Here is a 24,068-nt window from a genome sequence, read left to right as displayed (position 1 = left end):
AGCCAACGAGATGGTTAAGTTGTGGCAGAACTGGAAAAGCCCCCCCCCCCCACCTCCCACCCCAGCAGCAAGGTAGAAGCTTTCTGAGCTGTGCCTTGGGTTCTGCCCAAAGAGGGTCTCGGGATAGAGTGAATGGGGCTGGGCCTTCACTGCTGAGCCTCCAGGGATGTCCACAGTGACCCCCGTGGGCTGGGCCATTCCAGGGTATCGGGTGGCTGAAGAGGGCCCAGTGTCCCTAGTGGCAACTGCCCTTCCTAGGGCAGGGTTCACCTCTCCCCAGAAGTCAGCTGGGTCTTCTTGCAGGCCCTCCAGCTCACTCCTGGGGCCATCCTGAGGAATGTACTGGCTGGAAGGACAGATGCTGAGGTGGATAGCCCTTCAAGCTGGGACAATTTCCGCAGAGGCCTAGAGCTACGGTGAAGCTGAACTCTGAATCTTGAGGTCTGTGCTGAACACTGGACCACCTCACCAAGGGCTCCCACCCCCACGTACCAAGGCTCAGACTCTCCCTAGTTGACCGTCCGAATCTTACTCAGCCCAGTAAGCAGAGCCACACCTCCCAGAGCGTATGACTGGTCCTTTGGGGCACATTGCTGGGGGCCCCTCCTAGGAGTGAGAGGGGAGGCGCCGGGGCTCCGACTGAATGTTGGGGTGGGGCGGTGGGGTGCAAGGCCAGGAGGTGCTGGAGAACACTTTATGTGTGGCAAGACTTTAGCTGAATGCAGAGAGCCCCAGCCCCAGTTTTGACTCTGAGTGCCGGTGGCCTGATGCTGTGCAAGGGAGGGAGGAGAAGGACTCAAATGTGCATGTGGCCCTGTGCGTGGGGGAGCACAGGCAAGGACCAGGGAGAAGGATCCGGTATCTGTATGTGAGTGAGAGTGGGTGAGTGAAGGGACCAGTGACAAGGCCCAACGAGTGTCTTCCCCAAAGCACTTTAATGCACGCACCAACCCACAGTCCCCACCTGCTGCCTGGGCAACAGAGGCCAGCCCACGTGGAGGCTCCCGTGGCTTCCATGGCCCAGTGTGCCGAAGAGGGCTGAACCCACACACATTCCCATCAGTAGGTGAGGGGCGTGAGGATGAAGAGGCGGTCTTCTTCTTTGCGGATCCAGCGCATCAGCTTATGGATGGCACTGACGGCTGATGCCTTGGTCCCCAGGGGGCTGTAGCACATGTAGAGCTCAAAGGCACCTGTCACCTGGAGGAGGGGGCACAGGGTAGTCATTGAGGTTAGGTAGCCCTCAGGCCCTCTGCCCGGGATCCCGATAAAGCCCAGGCCAGCCCAGGGCCACCTTACCCAGGCCAGGAGGTTCTCATTGGGGCCTGTGTAGTAGATGGTCTTGAGTGGGCGGGAGGCATTGTGGGCTCGGCTGTGCAGGTACTGGTAGAGGCCCAGCAGCCGCTCCTGCTCCTCTTCACTGGTGTACGGGGCCTCAATCTCAGGGCTGGAGATGGGGGGGGGGTTCGCAAAGAAATGACTTCCAGTGCCTTCTCTGGAGACCCAGAAACAAACCATTCCTAGCCAGGGAGACTCTGCCATGTGTCCTACCCTCGAAATGTTCTCCCAGGATAGGGCACTGTCTACCTACCACAGAAGACTCTCCAGGACAGGGCTAGGCCCACCCACACTGGAGCCCTGTTCTTCCCCCTCCCCCAAGTTCATGGCATCTTTGGTGACCTTCCCTTGGAGAGGCCAATCTGAGTTTAGGTGTCTAAGACAGAGGGACAGGTCTGAAGTGGAGGAAGAGTGATTTGGGAACCCAAAAAGGGGTAATGGGAGGATCGAAGATGCCACATCTGGCCCCAGCCCCTCTGTTGGAGGAGGAGTACTGTGCCTCCTGGCCTGGACTAAAATGACCCCTAAGGCAGACTTGCTCCAGGGCAGGAGATCCAGGAGACCTCGGTTGCAGCTTCCTTCCCTGGGTGTATTGGGTATTTCAAGGCCTTCTGGGTAACAAAGTGGAGCGATGTATGCCCATAGGGAACAGAGGGATAGGGAGACTGGGTCCCTGATGTCAGAGGGAAGCAGATCCAACATGTCAGTCCATTCCCAGAGGAGCTGTCAGCTTCAGGACTGCATCAGGGCTCAGGACCAATCCTTCTCCCCATCCCCACCCCTATCTCCCTCAAGCAGTGTCCCCAAGGCCCTCCCTCACCTGGTGAAGAGTCCCGAGCTCTTTGACTTATAGAGGAAGTGGCGCAGGTCCGGGATGCCCACTTGAGCAACACTGTAGTAGGGCGTGCGCAGGGCCTCCCGCAGCGCCAGGTGGGCTCCGCGCTTCCGCAGGCGCTCCTGAAAGCGGCGGCGGCAGTCAGAGACTGCAAAGAAGTCCTCGCGGTCGGTGGAGACGAGCAGCAGGCAGAGATCGGTGTCAGGCTCCAGGTAAGAGATGTGTGCGTGGAAGAAGCCGGCTGCATTAAATTTGGGCAGGCACACGGGCGTCCAGGCCTCGCCCTCGCGGAAGGACGAGGAGGAACTGATGAGGTTGAAGAGCAGGTGCAGGTCGATGGGGTGCAGGAATTGGTCCTTGCGGCGCACTAGCGCCACGAGCTGGTTGCGCGCCAGCAGGATGGAGAAGACGAGGCTGCGCGCACGCGCCTGCTGCAGGCTGGCACTCACCGCGTCGCGCACTGTCGCCGCCAGGGGCAGGCAGCGCGCCGCCCCCATGAGGAAGCTGGGGTCTCGCGCCATGAGCTGCAGCAGGTTGTCGGTGATGCGCTCCGAGCCCGAGAGCAGGCGCCGCAGGTCGTAGTTCTGCTTCTGCTGGAAGATGTGGCTCAGCTGCGCGCCCGTGAGAAGGCTCAGGATCTGATAGTAGATGTAGAGCAGCTCCTGCGCCAGTTCCTGCGCCGACTGCCGCGTGCGCGCCACTGCCACCAGCACCAGTGGGCTCCGGCGTACGAATACTACCTTGTAGCCATCTGAAGGTGGAGGGAGGGCGTGTCAGCTTCTCCGGGAAGCCTTCCTGGATCGGCCTTGCCCAGCTCCCTCGGAGCCCTGGCTTCCTACGCAGCTTGTCGCCTTCTACATCCTCTCCACCCTCCCTCAGAGCTCTGCACAGTAGGGACTTAAGGATGATGAAGATAAAAACGGCAGCCCAAGGTCCCCTTTCCCTGAGGACTCCAGGCCTGTCCCTTCCACTTGGTTCACAGACTGGCACCAGCCAAAATGCAGTGAGCACTTCAGAAAAACATGCTTGTGTTAAACGGCAAGAGCCAGGACCTGGGGCTTTTTGGTCACCTCCCCCGACTTCTGGTTCTCTCCAAGGGCAAAGCCCACATCAGAGCCACCTCTGGCCCTCACAATAGCCCTGTCAGGCAGGCATGCTATCCATGTTCAGATGACAATACTGAAGCCCAGTGAGGCGGAAGGACTGCCCTTGGACCCCCTCACATAGCACATCCCAGGCCTCTCTAGTCCCCGGGGATCCAGGACCTGCTATGAATTAACCCTGGCCAGGGGAGCCCTCCCTGCCCCCCTTTCCAGGTGGCTCACCTGCATGGATAGAACGAATGGCATTCTTGTCTGCCTCCAGGAAGGACACCAGGGCCACCATGACACCCATGGTGCTGGAAAGCGCCTCCTCTGACCCATAGCGGGAGTACACAGGCTTCCCCGCCTCGCTCAGCACAAAGACGTGCTTCTGGTGCAGTCGCCATGCCTCAGCAGCCTCCTCGTCATCCCCCTCGCCTGTGCCCTCCCTGGGGGGTTCTGTGGCTGGCCGCCCAACTGCCCCTGAAGACTCCGGCCAGTCCTCAGAGCTTCCTGGCAGCATCTCCTCCTGCAGGTCTCGGGCCACACCCGTCAGCTGGGTGCTCAGCTCACTGAAGTCCTGGCTGATCTGGCGCATGTCTGCAGGCAGTGGTGGGGGACCCCCGACACCCTCCTTAGGGCTGTCCCCAGAAGCTGCCCCATCCTCCGATTCCGTCAGGTCCTCGTAGGAACGGGCATGGACGAACATGGCACCCTCCTGCCCGGCACCTGCCAGCCAAAAGCACTGGTGCTTAGAGCAGGACCCGCTGGCAGACCACCTTACCAGCAAGGTGCCTAATATGGCACTTTAGCCTCACTGCCTGTCCTGGCGAGACAGGCCGCTTTTCCCTCCTACTACTGCCTACTGCAAGTTATGCCTCCCTGCCACTGAGAGCCCACCAGTCTCCGCCCATCACGCTGGGACTAAGACCCAAACCCCTCATGGCTGCGGGGGCGGCTGGTATCTGCTTGCTTCTCTCACTCTCATCTCACAGTCCTTACCCATTCCACTCACACTGACCTTCATCCACCTGCTCTTTGGACACCCTCAACACACCCCCACCCACCTCAGGGCCTCTGCACCTGCTGTTCCCTCTGCCTGGAAGACACTGGAACCTCCTCATATGGCCGGCTCCTTGTCACACTTCAGCTCTTAGCAAAAACGTTAGTTACCTCCTCACCTGACCTCCAACCCTAGGCACTCTGTCACATCTCCCTCCTTGACTTCTCTTGTGCCACTTGTCAGTTGTTACCCTTCTCCCCCACCGCAGTGGGGTTCCTGCGTTCAGTGACTCTCTCTCCCTGCGAGAAGTCTCCCTGACTCTGCTCAGGCCATAGTTCCTAACCCACTCCAGTGTAATGGCCCACTAGCTTGTGGCTCCCCTAAGGCAGGGACCATGTCAGTCCTCCTTTACTGATTTTTTTTTTGGCAGAATAATTCAACAGATATATTTTGAGTCTCTATGAGGAGTTCGGTACTCCACTAGGTATTGGGGATACAACCATTCTGTGCTCAAAGAGCTCACGATCTTGGGGACGAGAGACGTGCAATACATACATAAACACATAAAGTTACAAAATAATGAGTATCCCGTATAGGGCATGGTCAGAGCAGGCAGGCCTGACTTGTGAGGAGGTGATATTTAAGCTGAGAGCTGAGGAAGGGAGAAGGAGCCAGGAAGATACACTGCAGACCCAGGGAACAGGAGGAGGACCCAGGCTGGCACAGGGTGAGTAGCCCAACACGAAATGGAGAGGAAGGCCGGACACAGCCAGACTGAGCCCAGTTCCCTGCAGTATCCCCAGCACCTGACAAATAGCCCAGGAGTGACTGAACAACTACGTGAATGAGTGGGAGTGAAAGACTGGTTGGGAATCCCAGTGGCCCTGGAGGCTGCTCTCACTGTCAGCTTCCTGGAGCTGCACACTCTGCCCGTACCTGGCTCCATTCCCTGAGCCAGTCCTGGTGTGGGGCTCTCAGCTCTCTCCATACTCTGCCCATCAGAAGGAGCCAATGTGCCATCAGGGCATTCGCTGCTTCTCTTCCTCTGCATGTCGGCAGCCATCCTTCAGGCTCGCCTGTGGGGCAAACAAAGGTGTCATCGAGGCTAAGGGGGAAGGTGCTGTTGGCAGGAGTCACTGGTATAATTAACGTGGTAAGTACAGGAAAGCATCCCTCACCAGACCCAACTAGCTCAAACCTCTGGGGAATGGGTTCTGAGTAGTCCCCTCTAAAAAATGAAGTATGTTGTTCTTTTTCTAAATAGAAAAGGAAGAAAGAATTCATTGTACCTACTCACTGTAGAAAACTTGGAAAATACAACAAGGTCTAAAGAAAGAAATGTCACCACTCTCCCACCTTTCAGGATCTTTCACTGTTCGCATTTTGGTGTATTTCCTCCCAGTTTTTTTTAATGTACATAAAAGGTAAATAATTTTTTTTTTTTTTTTTTTTACAAACTGATAACAGCAGCTAACATTGAGCGCCAAGGCAGTGTGCTAAGAAGTTCAGTAGACAGTTATCCAAGCCTAATCACTCCGCCCTGGGGCAGGTGCCTGTGTCTCAGGCTAGCTTTATAGATCAAGGGACTGAGGCTGGGAGAGTTTAGATACCTTGCCTGATGTCACAACAGGGAGGAAGCTGGAAGCTGGGAATTGAAACAATTCTGTATCCTGCTGTCTTTCAGCACACATCCTACCACGAACATTTCCCCATTCAAAACTGGGTAGACCAATAGTGCTTTCTGGATATTTGCAAAGAACGAACACACTTGTCTTCAGGCTGGCTTTTTTCCGAATACACTGTTGTACTTTCTGATTTTGGCACCGGGGCTTGCCTTACAAATTACAAACAACTAGAGACATGACGGTTCTCAGTGTCCATCTGATGGCCAGGATAGACTCAGCTTGATCTCTGGGCCTGGTGGAGGTGGCTGGGAGTGGATGGCAGGGATAATGAAATTGGATGGCTCACCTGGAGTCATCCCTTGGGCCCCTGAATGGCAAGCTGAAGGGCCTTCACTTGGGGGGCAATATACATTCCCAGGGGAGGGGTTCCATCTGAGGCGCTGACCCTTTCGTGAAGAGAGATCTGGCTGGATAGGCTAGAAGGGCAGCAAAGACCAGAGACTCATGAAGAGGTCATGCAGGCAGGCCAGGGGCCTGGGAGGGACTGGTGTTAGTGACCCCATCCCTGCCTTCCTAGGGCAAAGTCATAAGGAATAACTGAGACCTTGTTTCCCACTAGCTCTGCAACCTTGGGCAAATGGCTCCTCCCTGAGCCTGGTGTGAAGTAGGTGCTCAAAAATGTTCACGAAGAGAGCAATCTCAAAGAGACGGCGTCCCCATCACTCGCATTTGTGTGGTCCCAGGTTGTCTGTATCCACGAGCACTCTCTCAGACCCCCCAGCCCCATCCCACCAGAGCTCCTATCAGGGAGCTCCTGTATGTACCCAAAGAACTGACTTTCAAGCTCCTTTTGTTTTGTCATCTTTGTTGGAAGCTATGGAATCCTTTCTTCAAATGAGTCTTTTGCAGAAGTTCAATGTGCAAAACAGACGGGGCATCCCAGTGGCCATTCCTGCACTGAACCTGGAGCATTGCACAAGTGAAGGCTTCTCCCTCTGCCTGCCACTCCCCATGCTTGTGCTCTCTCTTGCACGCTCTCTCTGACAAGTAAATAAATAAAATCTTTTTAAAAAAAACAATTACCACATTTCTATGTCGCCTCACTTTCCCACTCCACTGGTCAATCAGTTTACAACTTCTCTCTTCTCAAACTTGCCTCACCTGCTTCTCCCACTCTCACTCAGCGCTATCCGTGATACCGCTGAGGAAACAGAAGTCAGCCAAAGAGAACTTCCAAGATTCCCACCACCAGTTCACCTCACCTGTCAGACGCTGCCTTCCTTCTCACTGAAGATGAGCTGTCGTGCTCCAGCGGGGGCAAACTCCCCCACTCTAGTCCCTCTCGCCCTCACAAGCATAGCTCATGGCTTCAGCAGCTGTCCCTCTCTCCTAGATCATTGGTTTTCCCTTCTCCCCTATCCATCACCAATATGCTGACGCTTCGTCCATTTTCAAGACACCTTCCCTGGGGTGTGTTTACTCCGTTATAATCTACTGAGCTGTACTTATGATTTGTGAACTTTACGTCTGTCTTATTTCAATTAAAAAATTAAAACAAACCTCCCTCTAGGTTCCACCCCATTTTTTTGCTGCCCTTTATAAAACAAACAAACCTCAAAATAGTAAATAAGGGGCGCCTGGGTGGCTCAGTTGGTTGAGCGACTGCCTTCGGCTCAGGTCATGATCCTGGAGTCCCGGGATCGAGTCCCGCATCGGGCTCCCTGCTCGGCGGGGAGTCTGCTTCTCCCTCTGACCCTCCTCCCTCTCATGCTCTCTGTATCTCATTCTCTCTGTCTCAAATAAATAAATAAAATCTTTAAAAAAAATAGTAAATAATACTTGGAGTTTAATTAGTCAGGTGGGCTAGGTTATGTTGTATAACAAATGAATGCCAAAATGGCAGAGGCTTTACACATAAAGGCTTATTTTTTGCTCACGCAAAATCTACCATGGGTCTGGTAGTAATTCAGCTCCCTTCCAAGCAGTGATTCAGGAATCCAAGTTGCTTGCATCTCATAGCTCTGCCATTGGAATACGTACTTTTCCCACATCACTGGGCAGTGGAAGACAGGGCTTGGAAGGTCATGTATGAGCTCTTAAATACTTCAAAGCCCAGATTGGCCAGAACTAGTCACGTAGCCAGAGGGACTGGGAAATGTGGAGAGTCGTGGATATTTGGTAATCAAGAAGTAAATCTGCCACAGCCTCTCCACTTCTCCCACTCACTCCTGAAGCCATTCCAACTAGACTTGTGTCTCCATTACTCTAGTAACACTGTTCCTATCAAGGTTGCCAGTTGACTTCAGGATCATCTCACTTCACTCAGTTGCAGTGGATACACTTGATCATTTCCTCTCTTTTGAAACATTTTTTTCTTCTTGGCTTCTGGTACACCACTCTCCTTCCTTGGTTCTCCTCCTACCTCATGGACCATTTCTTCTAAGTCCTTTTTGCAGTTCTTCTGACAGTTAGGGAACCCAGATTTCAGTCCTTAGATCTCTTCCCTGTCCTCATTCAATCTACTGGTGATCTTATTCAGTCTCATGGTTTTAAATTCCATTGATACATTATTGATTCCAATTTTTTATTTCCAGTGCCAATCTCTCTTCTGACTTCTAGAAGCACACACATTTAACTGTCTACTTGATGCCTGCCCTTGGATGTCTTACAGTCTCTCAAAGTTCTATGTCCAAAACTGAGTTCCTGATCATCCTCTTAAAAACTTATTCCTCCCATGGGCGCCTATGTGGCTCAGTTGTTAAGCGTCTGTCTTTGGCTCAGGTCATGATCCCAGGGTCCTGGGATCGAGCTCCCACATTGGGCTCTCTGCTCAGCGGGAAGCCTGCTTCTCCCTCTCCCACTCCCCCTGCCTGTGTTCCCTCTCTCACTGTCTCTATCTCTGTCAAATAAATAAATAAAATCTTAAAAACAAACAAACAAAAACCCCCCACTTATTCCTCCCAGAGTTTTATCCATCTCCATGAAAGACGTCATCCTTTCAGTTATTCAGAAAATGATCTTGGAGTCATCTCTTTTGCTCACACCTCATATACCGAACCACTAGCAAATCCTGTCACCTGTACTTTAGAATACAGGTGCACCCAGCAAAATGTCACTCTTGTTAATATTTTCCCCATAGAATTCCTTTTAGTTTTTAATACCCAACTGTGGTAGCCAGCCTTCAAGATGGTCCCCAGTGATCCTCAACTCCTGCTATTCATGCCTTTGTGTACTCCCCTCCCACACCAAACAGGGCTGATCTATATAACCAATAGGATAATGTGAAAATGACAATGTGGGTTTCTGAGGCTAGGTCATAAAAGATACTGTGGCTGCTGCCTTTCTCTCTTGGATCACCCTCTTCAGGTAGAGCCATTAGCCATGTTGTGAGGACACTTGAGCAGTCCTACAGAGAGAACCTCATGGCAAGAAACTGAGACCTGCAAACAGGCAGTATCAAATATGCCAGTCACGTGAGTGAGCAATCCTGGAAGTAAATCATCTGGTCCCAGTCAGGCCTTCTGATGACTGCAGTGTCATGAGAGAATCTGAGCCTGAACCATTCAGCTAAGCTGCTCCCAAATTCCTCCCAAATACCCATAGGAATTGCGTGAAATAATAAATATTTATTATTGTGTTAAGCTGGTAAGTTTTGGGGTAATTTGTTACACAGCAATAGATAACTAATACAACAAACTTGTATTGATTCAGCTTATGTTTATACAGAAAAAAATGCATATTTACATCATCAGAACTTGATCTAGATTTTAATCAAAGTAATGTGCATTTAAAGCCTCAAATTAAAAAAAAAATTTAAAAAAAAAGAAAAAAAAATAAAGCCTCAAATTATATTCCAAATCAGACAGTGGAGTGGAGTGGCAACAAAAGGGGCTTACTTGCATCATGGCTGTTGCAGGTACTGAAAGAGGCCATGATACTGCATCAAAGCAGCAAACAGTGTTTGGTGATCAGGAGGAAATGCTTTAAGCATTTTATATCCTAACACTATAACTTACTAGGCATATATTAGATATATATTTTTCCTGGGATTTAGTACCATTTTAGAAAATTAGGGATTTGGGATTGATGAGGGAAGCATTATACTTTTCCCCATTTAAAATAATGGGAAACAGACACTAAGTTAGTGATCCCAGACATAATGCCCAACTTTTGTAGATTACTGATGTTAAATGGGAAATACCCATATCCAGAATCCAACCGCTGCTCATCACTGCCACCACTACCACATTGGTCCAGGCTACCATTCTCTCTCTAGGAGTGTCGCACCTGACTTTTAACCAGTCTCCCCACTTCTGCCTTTGTCCCTGCACAGTCTTACCCTCGCACAGCACTCAAAGTGATCCTCTTGAAAAAGAAGTCAGGTCATGTACTTCCCCTGCTCACAACTCTGTAATGGTTCCCATTCATTCAGTGAGAAAGCCAATTTCCTCACAGCAGTGCACAGGCCCCGCTCTATCTCCCCCCCACCCCGCCCCACCATTACTTCTTTTTTTTTTTTTAAGATTTTATTTATTTATTTGACAGAGAGAGACAGCGAGAGAGGGAACACAAGCAGGGCGAGTGGGAGAGGGAGAAGCAGGCTTCCTGCAGACCGGAGCCCGATGCGGGGCTCGATCCCAGGACCCTGGAACCATGACCTGAGCCGAAGGCAGACGCTTAACGGCTGAGCCACCCAGGCACCCCCCACCATTACTTCTTTGACCTCATCTCCTATCCCTTCCCCCACTCGTTTTACTTCAGCCCAGCCACAATGATCTCGTGGATTTCCTTTAGGATAATGTAAATGTAAATGTAAATCCTGAGCACTTTTTTTACTTCAGAACTTTGCCCTTGCTGAGCTTTCTGCCTGGACCACGTCTCCCTGCCTTTCCCTCTGCCCCCCACCTTACCTAGTCCACTTCTTGGGCTAGATATTGACATGACCCGCTCTCTCACTTCCTTCAGGTTGTTGCTCAAGTGTTACCTATCAGAGAGGCCTTCCTGCAATATCCCTGATTCTCACCCCTTTTGCCCTGCTTCATTTTTCTACATTGAAGGTCACCCTGTGACCTGCCACAAATTTCAATATGTCAGCTCCACACACAGGAAGAGTTTAATCAACATTTGCTAGATAAAAACTTTGGGAGGGAAAAGGTGAAAGATCCTCAAAGAACATCCAGTTATAATGCAGCCTCTGGAGATCCCTGCCTGTGGAGAAGATTTGTGTTTGGTAGTAGTCAAGTGCTCAAGAACAATGGCCCTGGAGTCAGAGGGACCTGGATGAACCTGGTTTGGTTTTATAAGTCTTTAGTTTTCTCATCTATAAAATGGGGATAGGGGCGCCTGGGTGGCTCAGTTGGTTAAGCGACTGCCTTCGGCTCAGGTCATGATCCTGGAGTCCCAGGATCGAGTCCCGCATCGGGCTCCCTGCTCGGCAGGGAGTCTGCTTCTCCCTCTGACCCTCCCCCCTCTCATGCTCTCTCTATCTCATTCTCTCTCAAATGAATAAATAAAATCTTTAAAAATAAAATAAAATAAAATGGGGATAATGATAGTGCTGGTTCGCTGGGTTGTGGGAGGATTAAATGAGATAATCCATGTAATTTGGTTACCCTGGCACAGAGTAGGCACTTGAACACTCAGCTGCTGCCATTAGCACACCATGATTATTTTTACTTAGCATTCAGACCATATGTAGCTGCACTTACAGACAGATCCAGTGGTTTCTGCCCCATAAATCAGTCCTTTGAGAGCTGGCTCACCCTGAACCAGGCCCTGAGTGAGCTGGCTGGGGAAAACATGATTCTGACCTCATGAAGCCAGGTTAGGCTCTGGCCTGAAGTGAGCCACCTGTGATGTCCAGCCAAAGAGATGTCTGTGGGCCTAGGACTGGGAGTTCCTCCAGGCTTACTGGCTCTTCATTGGGCCTGACGTTGTAGGAACAGACCATTGGTTTTCTGCTGCTCCTGGAAGTCTCTCCCAAGTTGAACTCTTTGGTTGGCCACATGCCCCTGCTCTGTGCCTTGCACCTTTGGCTCAAAGACCCAAACAAGGTCTACAGCAACTTGCCCAATGTCTTGGGGGCCCACTACCCACCAATCCCTTGTGGGCTTCAGGTGACTGAGCCCAGTGTGGCTGAGGGGTACCCAGCATGGTACATGCATGGAGTGAGGACAGGGTCAGCTGGCTGGGGCTAGCAGTGGCTTCCTTTACAATAGTTCCCCTGCTACCTGAAATCATGTAGCACCTCAGCATCTCCAAGGCTAATCTGGGGATCCAGCCAGAAGTCCTGATGAAGCAAACAGTTCTCTGGACACTTACTCTGGAAACTAGGCAGGGAGGGTGAGTGACTCACAGCAAACCCCACCCCAGCCCCCATTGGAGCCATAACCTGCATGACTGAAGCTCCTGGGAGGCTGGGCCTGAAGCCATTAAGCAAAAGAGGTCTCTTGGAACCAGTCCCATATGTGCCCTTGGGGCCCCTTCTCAGGCAGCCTCTCTAGAAGCCCCCAGGGCATGCTACTTTACCTAGAAGTGCTCTGCTGTGCCCACAAGCAATGTCATCAAAGAGGCTGGGTCCATCAGCCCTTCTTCTGTGCCCACCCTGGAGCAGGTAGAGCCTTCAAGAGCCCCTCCCTACTGGCTCCCTACCACTGTTGCTCCCTCTTCCTGCTTAAAAAGTGCTCTGTTCTCTTTGACTCCTTTGGGAGTGGGCTCCAGATGGGAGGGTGGTGCCAGGATGCATGGGTGCGTGGCAGACAGGGCCCCGGTGAGGCTGTGCTGTAGCTGTTTCAGCAGGATGCCTACTCCTGCTGAGAGCATGGCCTGGTACTTGTCACTGCTGGTGGCCACTCCCCTCTCTGACAAAGGCTGCTCACCCTCCCCCAGCAAACTGGAACCCAGAAAGGGCTGCTCGCTCAGTACAAGGAGCAGACGTGTTATCTGAGCCAGGGCACCCTTGAGAGCAAAGTCCAAAGCCTCAGGACACTACCAGGAGCTGCCCCGCTCACCCCACAGTCACCTCTGCCGATCTTTGAGAGGACTTTATTGGGGGGGTGGTGCCTTGGGGGCCGGGTCCTACCTGGCTACTGTCCCCTACAGGACTTTGCCCTCCCAGCCAAAGGAAGGATTCCGGTCCTCGCCTTTTGTATTCTCCACCTGGGGGCCAACCGGCTAAGGCACCCCAAAGAGACTAAGACCTCCTACCGCAAATGGCAGCGTAGGCAGCAGGGGTGCCCTCTCTTCAAGCCCCTCGCTCCAAAGATGACAGCTCTCCAGTCTCTCGGTACCCCCAGGCCACGTGGGTTGGCAGTCGTACTCACCTGTTTCTCCGGGGGGCCCTGGACGCACAGAGATTGCCGGTCACTGCACTCTGCCGGACCCCCGGGAGAGCACGGGTGCCCGGCCGGACCTGGACTGAGGGCGCAGGTTCGCGGGGCCACGGCCCCCTGCGGACGCAGACATGGCCACTGTACGGGCCACCGCCCCCTCCCACCGCCCCTCGCCCGGCCTCCGGCCCAGGAAGACAGCCTTCGCCGGCCTCTCGTGGCGGAGGCCCGGCTCCAGCCGCTCGGCCCAGCCCTGCCCGCCCCGGGGTGCATTGTGGGAACTGTAGTCCGCAGCTCGCTGCCGCCTTCGACTCTCTGGCGCGGGACGGGGCGCGCAATCCTGGCAAAGTCGGGGGCGGGGCCTGACCCGGGACAGGATTTGTCTCATCCCGCAGAGCCTTCTCTTGCTTCGCGGCCTGGCCCAAGCCCTTCCCCGGAACCCAAAGGCATGGGTGGACCAGACCCCCAGGCCCCCCCCTCCCCGGCCAACTAGAGGTTTATTTCAAGGGGAAGGAAGAGACGTTGGGGTTGTTTCCTCTATTGACTGTGGAAGGGCAGTACAAGTTTAGGGGCTGGATAAATGTCATTAGTGGGTCCAGCTACACTGGTTGTAAAGGATGTAGGCACACCAATTGTTGCTAGACATCTTTTTAGCCTCGTTTTAATATATCAGTATGAGGCTCTAAAACAGTTCTCAGCTTTAACTGCATATAAAACGACCTGGGGAATTTTTAAAAATCACTAATGCCTGGAGATTTTGATCACTTCTAGAGATTTTGATTTAATCGAACCGGGATGGGACTCAGGCATCGGTATCTAAAAGCTTCCCAGGTGATGTGCCAGGGCAAGGAACGATTGTTATGGGCATTTGTAATTTCCTAGACACAAAGCAATACAAACGACAGGAAAACATAAAGTTTTCCCCCACAATTTTATTTTTGAAGTACAGTTTAAAGAAGTAAAATTAGAGATTAACAAAAATACTGCTCATGTTTTCTCTGAAGCAATGAAATTACTTTATAGCTTTCTGGTTAATTACCCCCACAGTTCTAGGATGACGGAAAAAGTCTGAAATCACTCCTTTAATTCTCCCTGTTGCTTCAAGCACCTCAATGCAGTGTCTTGTCTCCATCTCAGCCCTATACCGGAATTGGAAAGCTCTGCCCCTGAGCTTCTCTTATGGTCTCAGATGGCTGCCACTTAGAGCCTACCTCCACAATACAGGTCTGTGACTGAAATGATGACAAAACTGTGCTTTGAGCTTTTTTTTTTTAAGATTTTATTTATTTGACAGAGAGGGAGAGGGAGAGAGCAAGCACAGGCGGGGGAGTGGTAGAGGGAGAGGGAGAAGGCTCCCTGCTAAGCAGGGAGCCCATGTGGGGCTCGATCCCAGAACCCTGGGATAATGACCTGAGCTGAAGGCAGACGCTTAACCGACTGAGCCACCCAAGTGTCCTGAGCATGGGACTCTTGATCTTGGGGTTGTGAGTTGGAGCCCCACGTTGGGTGAAGAGGTTACTTAAATAATAAAATCTTTAAAAAAAAAAAAAAGTTTAAGCCAAGAAGATCTCATATTCTCTGATTGGTACAGAAATATCCTGGCTATATTCCATTAACCAGAAGTTGCACCCCATAGAATTGATCTCAATACAAGACAAATTTAAAGTTTCCTAACATACCTAACGAGTCTCCTCAACAGTCTTTATGTTGACCTCAGGGTTTCTTCTAGAGTCTCACTCTTGCTTTCAAGCATATCAGCTCCAACAGACAGCACCACTGTCATTTGGAAGTATAGCTGACCCTTGAACAACAGGTGTTTTGTTATATGCAGACTTTTTTCAATAAGTATATTGGAAAATGTCGGGGGGATTTGTGACAATTTGTAATACATCTTTTTTAAAAGATTTTATTTATTTATTTGAGAGAGAATGAGATAGAGAGAGCGAGCATGAGAGGGGGGAGGGTCAGAGGGAGAAGCAGACTCCCCGCTGAGCAAGGAGCCCGATGCGGGACTCAATCCTGGGACTCCAGGATCATGACCTGAGCCGAAGGCAGTCGCTTAACCACTAAGCCACCCAGGCGTCCTGTAATACATTTTTTAAAAGATTTTATTTATTTAGGGGCACCTGGGTGACTCAGTCGGTTAGGCATCTGCCTTTGGCTCAGGTCACGATCACAGGGTTCCCAGATCGAGCCCTGTGTCAGGCTCCCTGTTCAGTGGGAAGTCTGCTGCTGCCTCTCCCTCTGGCTCTCCCCCTGGCTTATACTCTCTCCCTCTCTCTCCCTCTCTGTGTCAAATAAATAAATGAAATCTAAAAGATTTTATTTATTTATTAGAGAGAGAGAGAGAGAAAACAAGCACACATGGGGGGAGGGGCAGAGGGCGAGGGAGAAGCATACTCCCTGCTGAGGGCGGAGCTCCATGCTGGGCTCGAACCCAGGACCCTGAGATCATGACCTGAGCCAAAGGCAGATGCTTAACGACTGAGCCACCCAGGTGCCCTGGATTTACAACAATCTGAAAAAACTTGCAGATGAACTACATAGCCTAGAAATATTTTAAAAATTTAAGAAAAAGTTAGCTATGTCATAAATGCATAAAATACATGTACATACCAGTCCATCTTATTTACTACCATAAAGTATACACAAGTCTATTATAAAAAGTCAACATTTAGGGGCGCCTGGGTGGCTCAGTTGGTTAAGCGACTGCCTTTGGCTCAGGTCATGATCCTGGAGTCCCGGGATCGAGTCCCGCATCGGGCTCCCTGCTCGGCAGGGAGTCTGCTTCTCCCTCTGACCCTCCTCCCTCTCATGCTCTCTGTCTCTCATTCTCTCTCTCTCAAATAAATAAATAAAATCTTTAAAAAAAAAAAAGTCAACATTTACTAAACTCCCCCACACAAATACTTGTAGACTGTACATGGTGCCATTTGCAGTGGAAATGTAAACAAATGTAAAGATGCTGTATTAAATCATAACTGTGTAAAATTAACTCTAGAACATACTGTACTACTGTTATAATTAAGTAGCCACCTCCTGTTGCTTTTGTGGTGAGCTGAAGTGTTGCTAGTATCCACTAATCATCTCCTTATGAGCAGTTAGTCTCTCTGGTAAATTGCTATCACAAGTGAAAAGTGACCTCTCATGGTTCTCACTGTTAAGTAGTTAAGTTTTGGAGGAGTCAAAAGTTTTACATAGGGCGCCTGGGTGCCTCAGTTGGTTAAGCGACTGCCTTCGGCTCAGGTCATGATCCTGGAGTCCCAGGATCGAGTCCCACATTGGGCTCCCTGCTCAGCGGGGCATCTGCTTCTCCCTCTGGCCCTCCCCCTCTCATGTGCTCGCTCTCTCTCTCAAATAAATAAATTAAATTAAAAAAAAAAGTTTTACATAGATTTTCAACTCCACAGGGGGGAGGGTGGTTGGTGCCCCTAACCCCTAGGCTCTTCAGGGGTCAGCTGTACTGCATCTACTTAGGCAAGTAAGTGGCTTCTTTTTTTTTTTTTAAGATTTTATTTTTATTATTTTTTTTTTAGAGAGCGAGCGAGAGAGAAACAGCATGAGAGGGGAGAGGGTCAGAGGGAGAAGCAGGCTCCCCGCCGAGCTGGGAGCCCGATGCGGGACTCGATCCCAGGACCCCGGGATCATGACCTGAGCCGAAGGCAGTTGCTTAACCAACTGAGTCACCCAGGCGCCCAAGTAAGTGGCTTCTGGCTAAGACTTGTGCCTAGGACACTCTCACAGGACAAACCACTGTGGCTACTTAGTAAAACATTTTAAGGTTGTTATTCCAAACTCTGTTTTAGTCCACTCATTGGCTTGTATTTGAATATTGGGACAACCCTTTTCTGTATGTCACTTTTTGCTGATAGAAATTAGCAAGAAATAGGGGCGCCTGGGTGGCTCATTCAGTTGGGTGATCAATGATTCTTGATTTCAGCTCAGGTCTTGATCCCAGGCTCTCGAGTTCCAGCTACACGTCGGGCTCCGGGCTGGGTGTGGAGCCTACTTAGTAAATAAAGAAATAAGAAATTACCAAGAAATAGGGGCACCTGGGTGGCTCAGTTGGTTAAGCGTCTGCCTTCGGCTCAGGTCATGATCCCAGGGTTCTAGGATCGAGTCCCACATCGGGCTCCTTGCTTGGCAGGAAGCCTGCTTCTCCCTCTCCCACTCCCCCTGCTTGTGTTCCTGCTCTCACTATCTCTCTCTCTGTCAAATAAATAAATAAATAATTAAAAAAAAAAAAGAAATTACCAAGAAATAAATCTTAGCCTTTTGGAATAATAATAAATGCCAGTCCCAGGATGGCTCTGCTGCCCTGCACTATGCTGCCTCAAACCTTGGGCATTGTCACAAACAACACTTTACCCTGCACCTTCTGTCACCCTCCAGGTCAGGGGCTCCTCTAAATCTCCGCTTTCTGTTTTGTCTGGGCCCGTGATTTTCATGGACCCGGCATGTCATCTCCACAACTGTAGTAGTGAGGACGAGTGGGGACTGGAACAATGATAAAATAAGACCTCTTGTTCTTCCCCAGATTAATTTTCTTTCATAGCTTTAGCAGACATTTCAGAACCTGAGGTGCTGCGAGGAGGAGGTCATGGCTAAGGTGAAAATGCCTGATTGTGCCCTGAGGCTGGGATCTGCTCCCAGCCCTGTTGCTATCTTTTTTTATTAATTAATTTATTTTAAATTTTATTTTGTTATGTTAATCACCATACATTATATCATTAGTTTTTGATGTAGTGTTCCATGATTGTTTGCATATAACACCCAGTGCTCCATTCAATACGTGCCCTCTTTAATACCCATCACCAGGCTAACCCATCCCCCCACCCCCCTCCCCTCTAAAACCCTCAGTTTGTTTCTCAGAGTCCATAGTCTCTCATGGTTCGTCTCCCCCTCCGATTCCCCCCCCTTCATTTTTCTCTTCCTACTATCTTTTTTTTTTTTTTTTTAACATATATTATTTGTTTCAGAGGTACAGTTGCTATCTTATGTGTGTGACTAGGGGAAAATCCTCTCATGTCCCTTTCAGCACCTTCAGCCATTTCCCCCTCCTATAAATACAAGATACCTGGTAGGAAGTATTTTGAGCTAATAATAAGAACACTCAATCTTTCCCTGGAAAATCCAAAGTTTTCCTTCCTGCCTTTATTACTTGGCAGCTCTTGGTAAGGCAGCTGGGTTTTCTGCTCTGCTGGGAAATTCCATCTGTGGTCTTCTATCACCTGTATCTCTCCTGGTTCCTGTCTCTCATTTTAACATTTGATCAAATCCTACTTTCCATGTTGGAGAGTCATGGCCCCAAATGAGACCAAGGCAACACGGAGCAAAAGACAGGACATGGTCTTTCTCTTTGCTGAGTCCTCCCCTGGAAGGATTTAGGGGCTGAAAGTGGGTGCATCTCCCTGACTAGACCTTGTACACCCCATTCCAGGTGAAGGTGCTGCTCGGATCAGCTCTTCTAAATAGTTCTTATTTCCTGCTCTTGGGTAGTAAAAACAAATTTACAAGTACTATGGGCCCTTGTAAGTTAAAAAGAAAATTCCTTATGCTTCCTCTGAAAACCCTCAATAATCATGTTAAGGAAAAGGGGAAAGTAGTCAGGGACATAAACCTTGGAACAGGACTGACCTGGGTTGGACTCCCCCACCCTCTACTTTCCAGCTGCGGCAATTACTTAATTTTTCTGGTCTTTGGTTTCCTTAACTATAAAAGGGGTTTCCTCATGATTATTATAAAAATTAAATGAGATAATGAAGTGCCAGCACAATGCCAGCCATAGAGTTTGATAAAGAGTAGAGATTATTACCCAAGGAGATTGGATGTATGGCAAGAATAATTAGTTCCTTAATATGGTTTACCTCTTTAGAGGACAAAGTACTATCTGATAAGGGAGAGATCCACCAACAATGGTCCAGTTTGGGAAGCAAAGTCAAAGTACCCACAGTTCTGTGTAGCTGTTCCTTCTCTTCCTTGCAACCTCTTAGCACTGGCGTGCCCCTCCCTCATTCACTTGGTCACCTCATCCAAGCCCATGGCTTCAGATACTGGCACCAGCAATACGCTGATACCTCCCAGATTTGTATCTCTAACACTAACCTTTTACCCTGAATTCCAGACTGATGTATCCAACTACCAATTCTATGTCTCACTTGAATACTAGGCATCACAAATTCAACCTACCACAAACTGAGCTCCTGGTCTTCCTACCAAAACTGCTTCACCCACATTCTTCCCTCTCTGCCTTCATCCCAGTCCATGTCTCCTGTTTCTACTGTTGCCACACAGGTACTGTGGTTGCATTTATGGCAACAGACTCCTAATCGGCTGCACTGCTTCTGCCCTTCCTACCTTTAGCCTATTTCCACACAGCAGCCAGAGGGATCGTATTAACACGGATGTGAAGTTATGATATTATTCTATTTAGAGCCCTCCAGTGGCTTCCCATCTCCCTCCTTACAGAAACCAAACTCATTTCAGCAGAGATTGTATATCTTGTTTAGTTTGTTGTCCATCTCCAATAACTACCCCACCCCCATCTCCAGTAGGGCAGCAAATTTTATCAGCTTTGTTCCTGTATCCCCAGCACCTGATACAGTGCCTGGCGCACACACACCTTTCCTACAGTTCTTGAATGAAGGAATGACTTCCAGACAAGATGCCTGAAAAGTGGGAAGATAATTTTAAAGAGTACTTAATCCAACAATCTCCTTTGCAGATAAGGATGGCTTTACTTTAGAATGCTTTATAGGCTTTTCTTGCAGCAGATTCCTTTGATCCCATGATGCTGAATTTAGGCTACAAAGTCAGGTTACCTTTCCTAAGGGTCCACTGGTAGAGACACCAGTGGCCGGAACCAGCAAGCGTATTCACAGTGTAGATAACCCACCTGGGAAGCTGAGAGCTTGCCATTTGAAGACTAACTGTACGGAGATCCTGGAAGTGAGCTGCAAATTGAAAGCTTTTCCGCTAGATTGGGAGATTTGCAGATAACCTTCCGGTTCTGAGACCTCGCACGTCACTCTTGGCCAGATCGATCACCTGAGATCTAGCAAGGCCTTGTGGAAGCTGGGTGGATTTTCCCTCATAGGTAGGACTACTGAACCTTTAACGTAGGTGGTATTTGCTTGATATTCTTGAGCAGGGGATGCCTAACTTGGAAATTCCCTCAGAAAGAAAAGGGGACGAGCCTCTCTGACTACTGCTGCTCTAATTCAAGTGCTTCTCTCGCACCTATCCTCAGGTCTTGGGCAAAAAGGGCTAAGCGGCTGTGGGCCAGCAGCCACTTCCCCGGAAGGCTTAGGCCGGAGAAGTCTCCCTTCCATTGCCTTCACAATGACGGGAAAGGAGTCCTCGAACTAGGCAGATCAAGACCTGATCTGCGTTCCTGCGGGGAGCAAAACTTGGGGAGGCCAAGTTAACGGCCGACTGCAAGTCTTGCTCAATTCTAAAGAGAGCACCGGAAGACGAGCCAGGATCTAAACCACAACCCCCAGCAGGCCCGGCGGGCCTGGGGAAGCACGCCCTCCCATTGGACGCCGGCGAGCAGCGTGCCCTCACGCCTCGTTCCGTAGTCAGCCCCGCCCCCCCACCACGCGCGAGGCACGGCGGGAGTGGAGTCAGCGCGACCTGCCGCTGTACTCTATCTCCCGGCGGGCCGAGCGCTGAAGGCGGCGGCGCGGCGCCTTTGTGGAAGCAGCGGTCGGCGCGGAGGAAGTTCCGGTCTCCGCGACGCTGGGTCGGTGGCGGCGGCTGAGGATTAGGAGGAGCGGGCCGCGGAGGCCGCGCTGCCTCGGTAAGGGCCTGGGGCAGTAGAGAGGGCGTGCCAGAGCCTGCGGGGAAGGAGCGGGCCTGCCAGGCCGCTAGAGAAGTCGCGGGTCCGCGAGGCCTGGAAGCTGCGGCTTCGGTGTCGCGGGGCGATCGCGGCCTCGGTCGGGAAGAAGAGAGCCAAGTGGCGGTGTGGTGAGGGAGGCGCCGCCCTCGGGAGGAACGCCCCGGAACGGTCGCGGGCCCGGGGCGGGGCCCGGCGCGGCGGTAGAATTACCGGTCCAGCCTCGGGGCTGTCGGCTGCGGAGTAGGGGGGCTGGCGCGTGGTTACGGTTTGGTGCTTCTGGTCTGCGGACCCGCAGGCGGGCCCTTTCTTCCTCCTTTTTTCCTGCTTTTGCAGGAATCTGATCCAGTTCTGAGGCATCGCTCGAGAGGGAGGCCTTCTTGTGCCTAGCACGTAGCCTCGTCCTTAGACCTGGCTAGACTGGAGTGGGCTCGGCCGGACTACAGGGTGCGAGAGCTCGGAGTCCGGCACGCGGGACTGTAGAACCTGGAGGCGGGGGAGTGGTCTGGTGGGTTCTGCGCCCGTTGGGAGAATGTGGGAGGAGGGATGTTTCTTCGTATTTACTCTTTAGATTCCTTTTGGCGTTGTAAATCTGTGTTTTTCGCCTAACTTTAGTATTGATGTGCTACTGGATTCAACTCTAGGAGTGCATTTTTTAATAAAAACAAAGGGTCATGTTTTGTAAGGTACCTAAACTTTAAGGGTAATGGTGTTTTTTGCATATTCCAGGTTTTGCATGTGAAGGTCAGGGTTACTGGATGTAAGTGAAGGAGTTCAGTAGACTCTGATGCGCCTGGTCACTTGGTTCATTTTCTGAACTCTGGATTGTACCCTAGGTTTGTTTTCAACTTCCTGTTGAGTAATGCCACCACTGTGAATAGTTTATAATGTCAACATCAGCAAACTTGTGAGGACTGTAGGGAGAGGTATGAAGAACTGATGGGTGACTGGCAGTGTATAAAGTAACTAATGGCATGTTACTGTTTTGGTGAAACAGACAAGTTGGACCTGAACCTTGTCTCATTAATTAGCGCCTAACTAGGTACTTAACCTATAGGGAAGGTACTAGGTCTCTTTTCTGGACATCTGTAGCACCCTTCTTTATAGAATTCTGTTACCAGACTTGGGTTTATTTTTGTTGCCTTTAGGTTCCTAGGTTGTTGTAGCCTTTCATAGGACACTTGTCAAGGCCTGGGTGGGGGAGGTGAGTGGGTGTTACTAAAAGAACTGTTATTGCAAATACTTGAGCAAGGTTATAGTCTTGTGCCAATGTTTAAACGTACAAACTGCTGTTAATAATCAGATTCAGGGTTGTATTAAAATTAAAACTATAGGAAAGTTCTGAAATTTTAAAGATCATAAATCATTCCTTGATGGACTTTTTTTAGCCGTATACCAAGTGCTTAGAATTAATTTTTCTGCCACACTCCCACAATTACTCTTCATCTCATTCGCTTAGTTAATGGGGCATCTGTTGAATGCATTTTATAACCCTCCTGTCATGCTGTGGGACTCAGAATAGCAGAGTGGGTAACTGGGGGAGCTCTAGAATCTGATAGGTTTTGAATCCTTGACTCAACCTCCACTAATTCAGTGACATTGGATAAATTACCTTACTTGAGTTTCCTCATATGTGAAATGAGGCTGTTGTGAGGTTTATGTAATGCCCTTAGAACAGTGCCAGGTGTGCACAAGGTGTTCACTAAATGTTAGCCACCACTGTTGTCTTTTTTTTTTTTAAAACAGCTTTGAGATATAATTTGTAATTCATATGCCATACAATTAACCATTTAAGGTGTATAATTCAATGCTTTTTATATTACATTGCTAATTTCTTTATAGAGTTGTGGTAAATATATTTTGTTACATATGTTGTAACAAAATTCGCTCTTTAAACCATTTCTTTTGATCTTTTTTTATGTTTATTTAAGGAATCTTTACACCCAACATGGGCTGGAACTCATTACCCAGAGATCAAGAGCCACACACTCTTCTGATTGAGCCAGCCAGGCGCCCCTAAGCCATTTTTACGTGTGAAACTCAGTGCATTAATTACATACACAGTGTAGTGCATCCATCACCACTCTCTATTTCCAAAACTTTTTCATCACTCCAAACAGAAACTCTATCCATTAAGCAAGTAACTCTCATTGTTCCTTCCCTGCAGCCTAATGATTTATAGTCTGAAATCACTGTGAATTTGCCTGTTCTAGGTATCCCATATAAGTGAAATCATACAATATTTGTCCTTTCATGTTCGACCTATTTCACTTACCATAATTTTTTTTTTTAAAAGATTTTATTTATTTATTTGACAGAGAGAGACACAGCGAGAGAGGGAACACAGGCAGGGGGAGTGGGAGAGGGAGAGGGAGAAGCAGGCTTCCCGCCGAGCAGGGAGCCTGACACGGGGCTCGATCCCAGGACCCTGGGATCGTGACCTGAGCCGAAGGCAGACGCTTAACGACTGAGCCACCCAGGCGCCCCTACCATAATGTTTTCATGGTCCATTCATGTCATAGCAGGTATCCACACTTCATTCCTTTTTTTTTTTTTAAGTTTATTTATTTATCTCTACACCGAACATAGAGCTCAAACTTACAATCCTGAGATCAAGAGTTGGTCACTCTTCGACTGAGCCATCCAGGCGCCTCAAACTTCATCCCTTTTTTAAAAATTACAAAAAATATATTTTAAAAATTGAGGTGTAATTGACATACTCATTCTCTTTTATAGCGGAATAAATATTCCATTGGTGTGAATAGGCCACATTTGTTTATCTCTTCATTTGTTGGTAGACAACTATGTTGTTTCCACCTTTTGGCTATTGTGAATCATGCTGCTATGAACATGGGCATGTGCATATTCTGAATATTAATCTTTTATCAGATATGTGATTTGCAAATATTTTCTTCCAATTTGTGGGATGCCTTTTTACTCTGTTGAGTGTTCTTTGATGCAGAAGAGTTGTTCATTTTGATGAAGTCCAATTTGCCTGTTTTTCTTTTGTTGACTGTGCC

At 49.6% G+C, this 24,068-nt stretch overlaps 2 protein-coding genes across 7 annotated transcripts in view; one reads left to right on the top strand and one right to left on the bottom strand.

The window, feature by feature from the left end:
- Positions 1–916: 916 nt before the first annotated feature.
- MON1A (MON1 homolog A, secretory trafficking associated) lies at positions 917–13,465 on the bottom strand. The gene is made up of 6 exons (XM_034998580.1): positions 13,206–13,465; positions 5,195–5,334; positions 3,499–3,984; positions 2,159–2,924; positions 1,300–1,447; positions 917–1,200 (listed from the first exon to the last, which is right to left on the bottom strand). Exons 2-6 carry the CDS (start codon positions 5,319–5,321, stop codon positions 1,060–1,062), a joined length of 1,668 nt encoding a protein of 555 aa, XP_034854471.1. The 5' UTR covers positions 5,322–5,334; positions 13,206–13,465; the 3' UTR covers positions 917–1,059.
- A 7,424-nt stretch (positions 13,466–20,889) lies between these two features.
- The window catches only part of RBM6 (RNA binding motif protein 6), a 110,149-nt gene continuing 106,970 nt past the window's right edge, over positions 20,890–24,068 (top strand). Inside the window, exons 1-2 of one of the 6 annotated variants that reach the window (XM_034997668.1) lie at positions 20,893–21,012; positions 21,385–21,556. The gene's annotated coding sequence lies outside the window, so the exon portion shown is untranslated. Of the gene's footprint in view, positions 21,013–21,384; positions 21,557–24,068 lie in introns of all 6 variants that reach the window. The other 5 variants (XM_034997672.1, XM_034997670.1, XM_034997667.1 and 2 more) reach the window with 5 other exon arrangements.

The sequence above is a fragment of the Mirounga leonina genome, unplaced genomic scaffold (genome assembly GCF_011800145.1).
Source record: "Mirounga leonina isolate KUSES-001 unplaced genomic scaffold, KU_Mleo_1.0 Mir_94, whole genome shotgun sequence".
Lineage (NCBI taxonomy): Eukaryota > Metazoa > Chordata > Mammalia > Carnivora > Phocidae > Mirounga > Mirounga leonina.
Note: the sequence above shows the minus strand (reverse complement) of the source record. Positions and strands in the feature narration are given on the sequence as shown.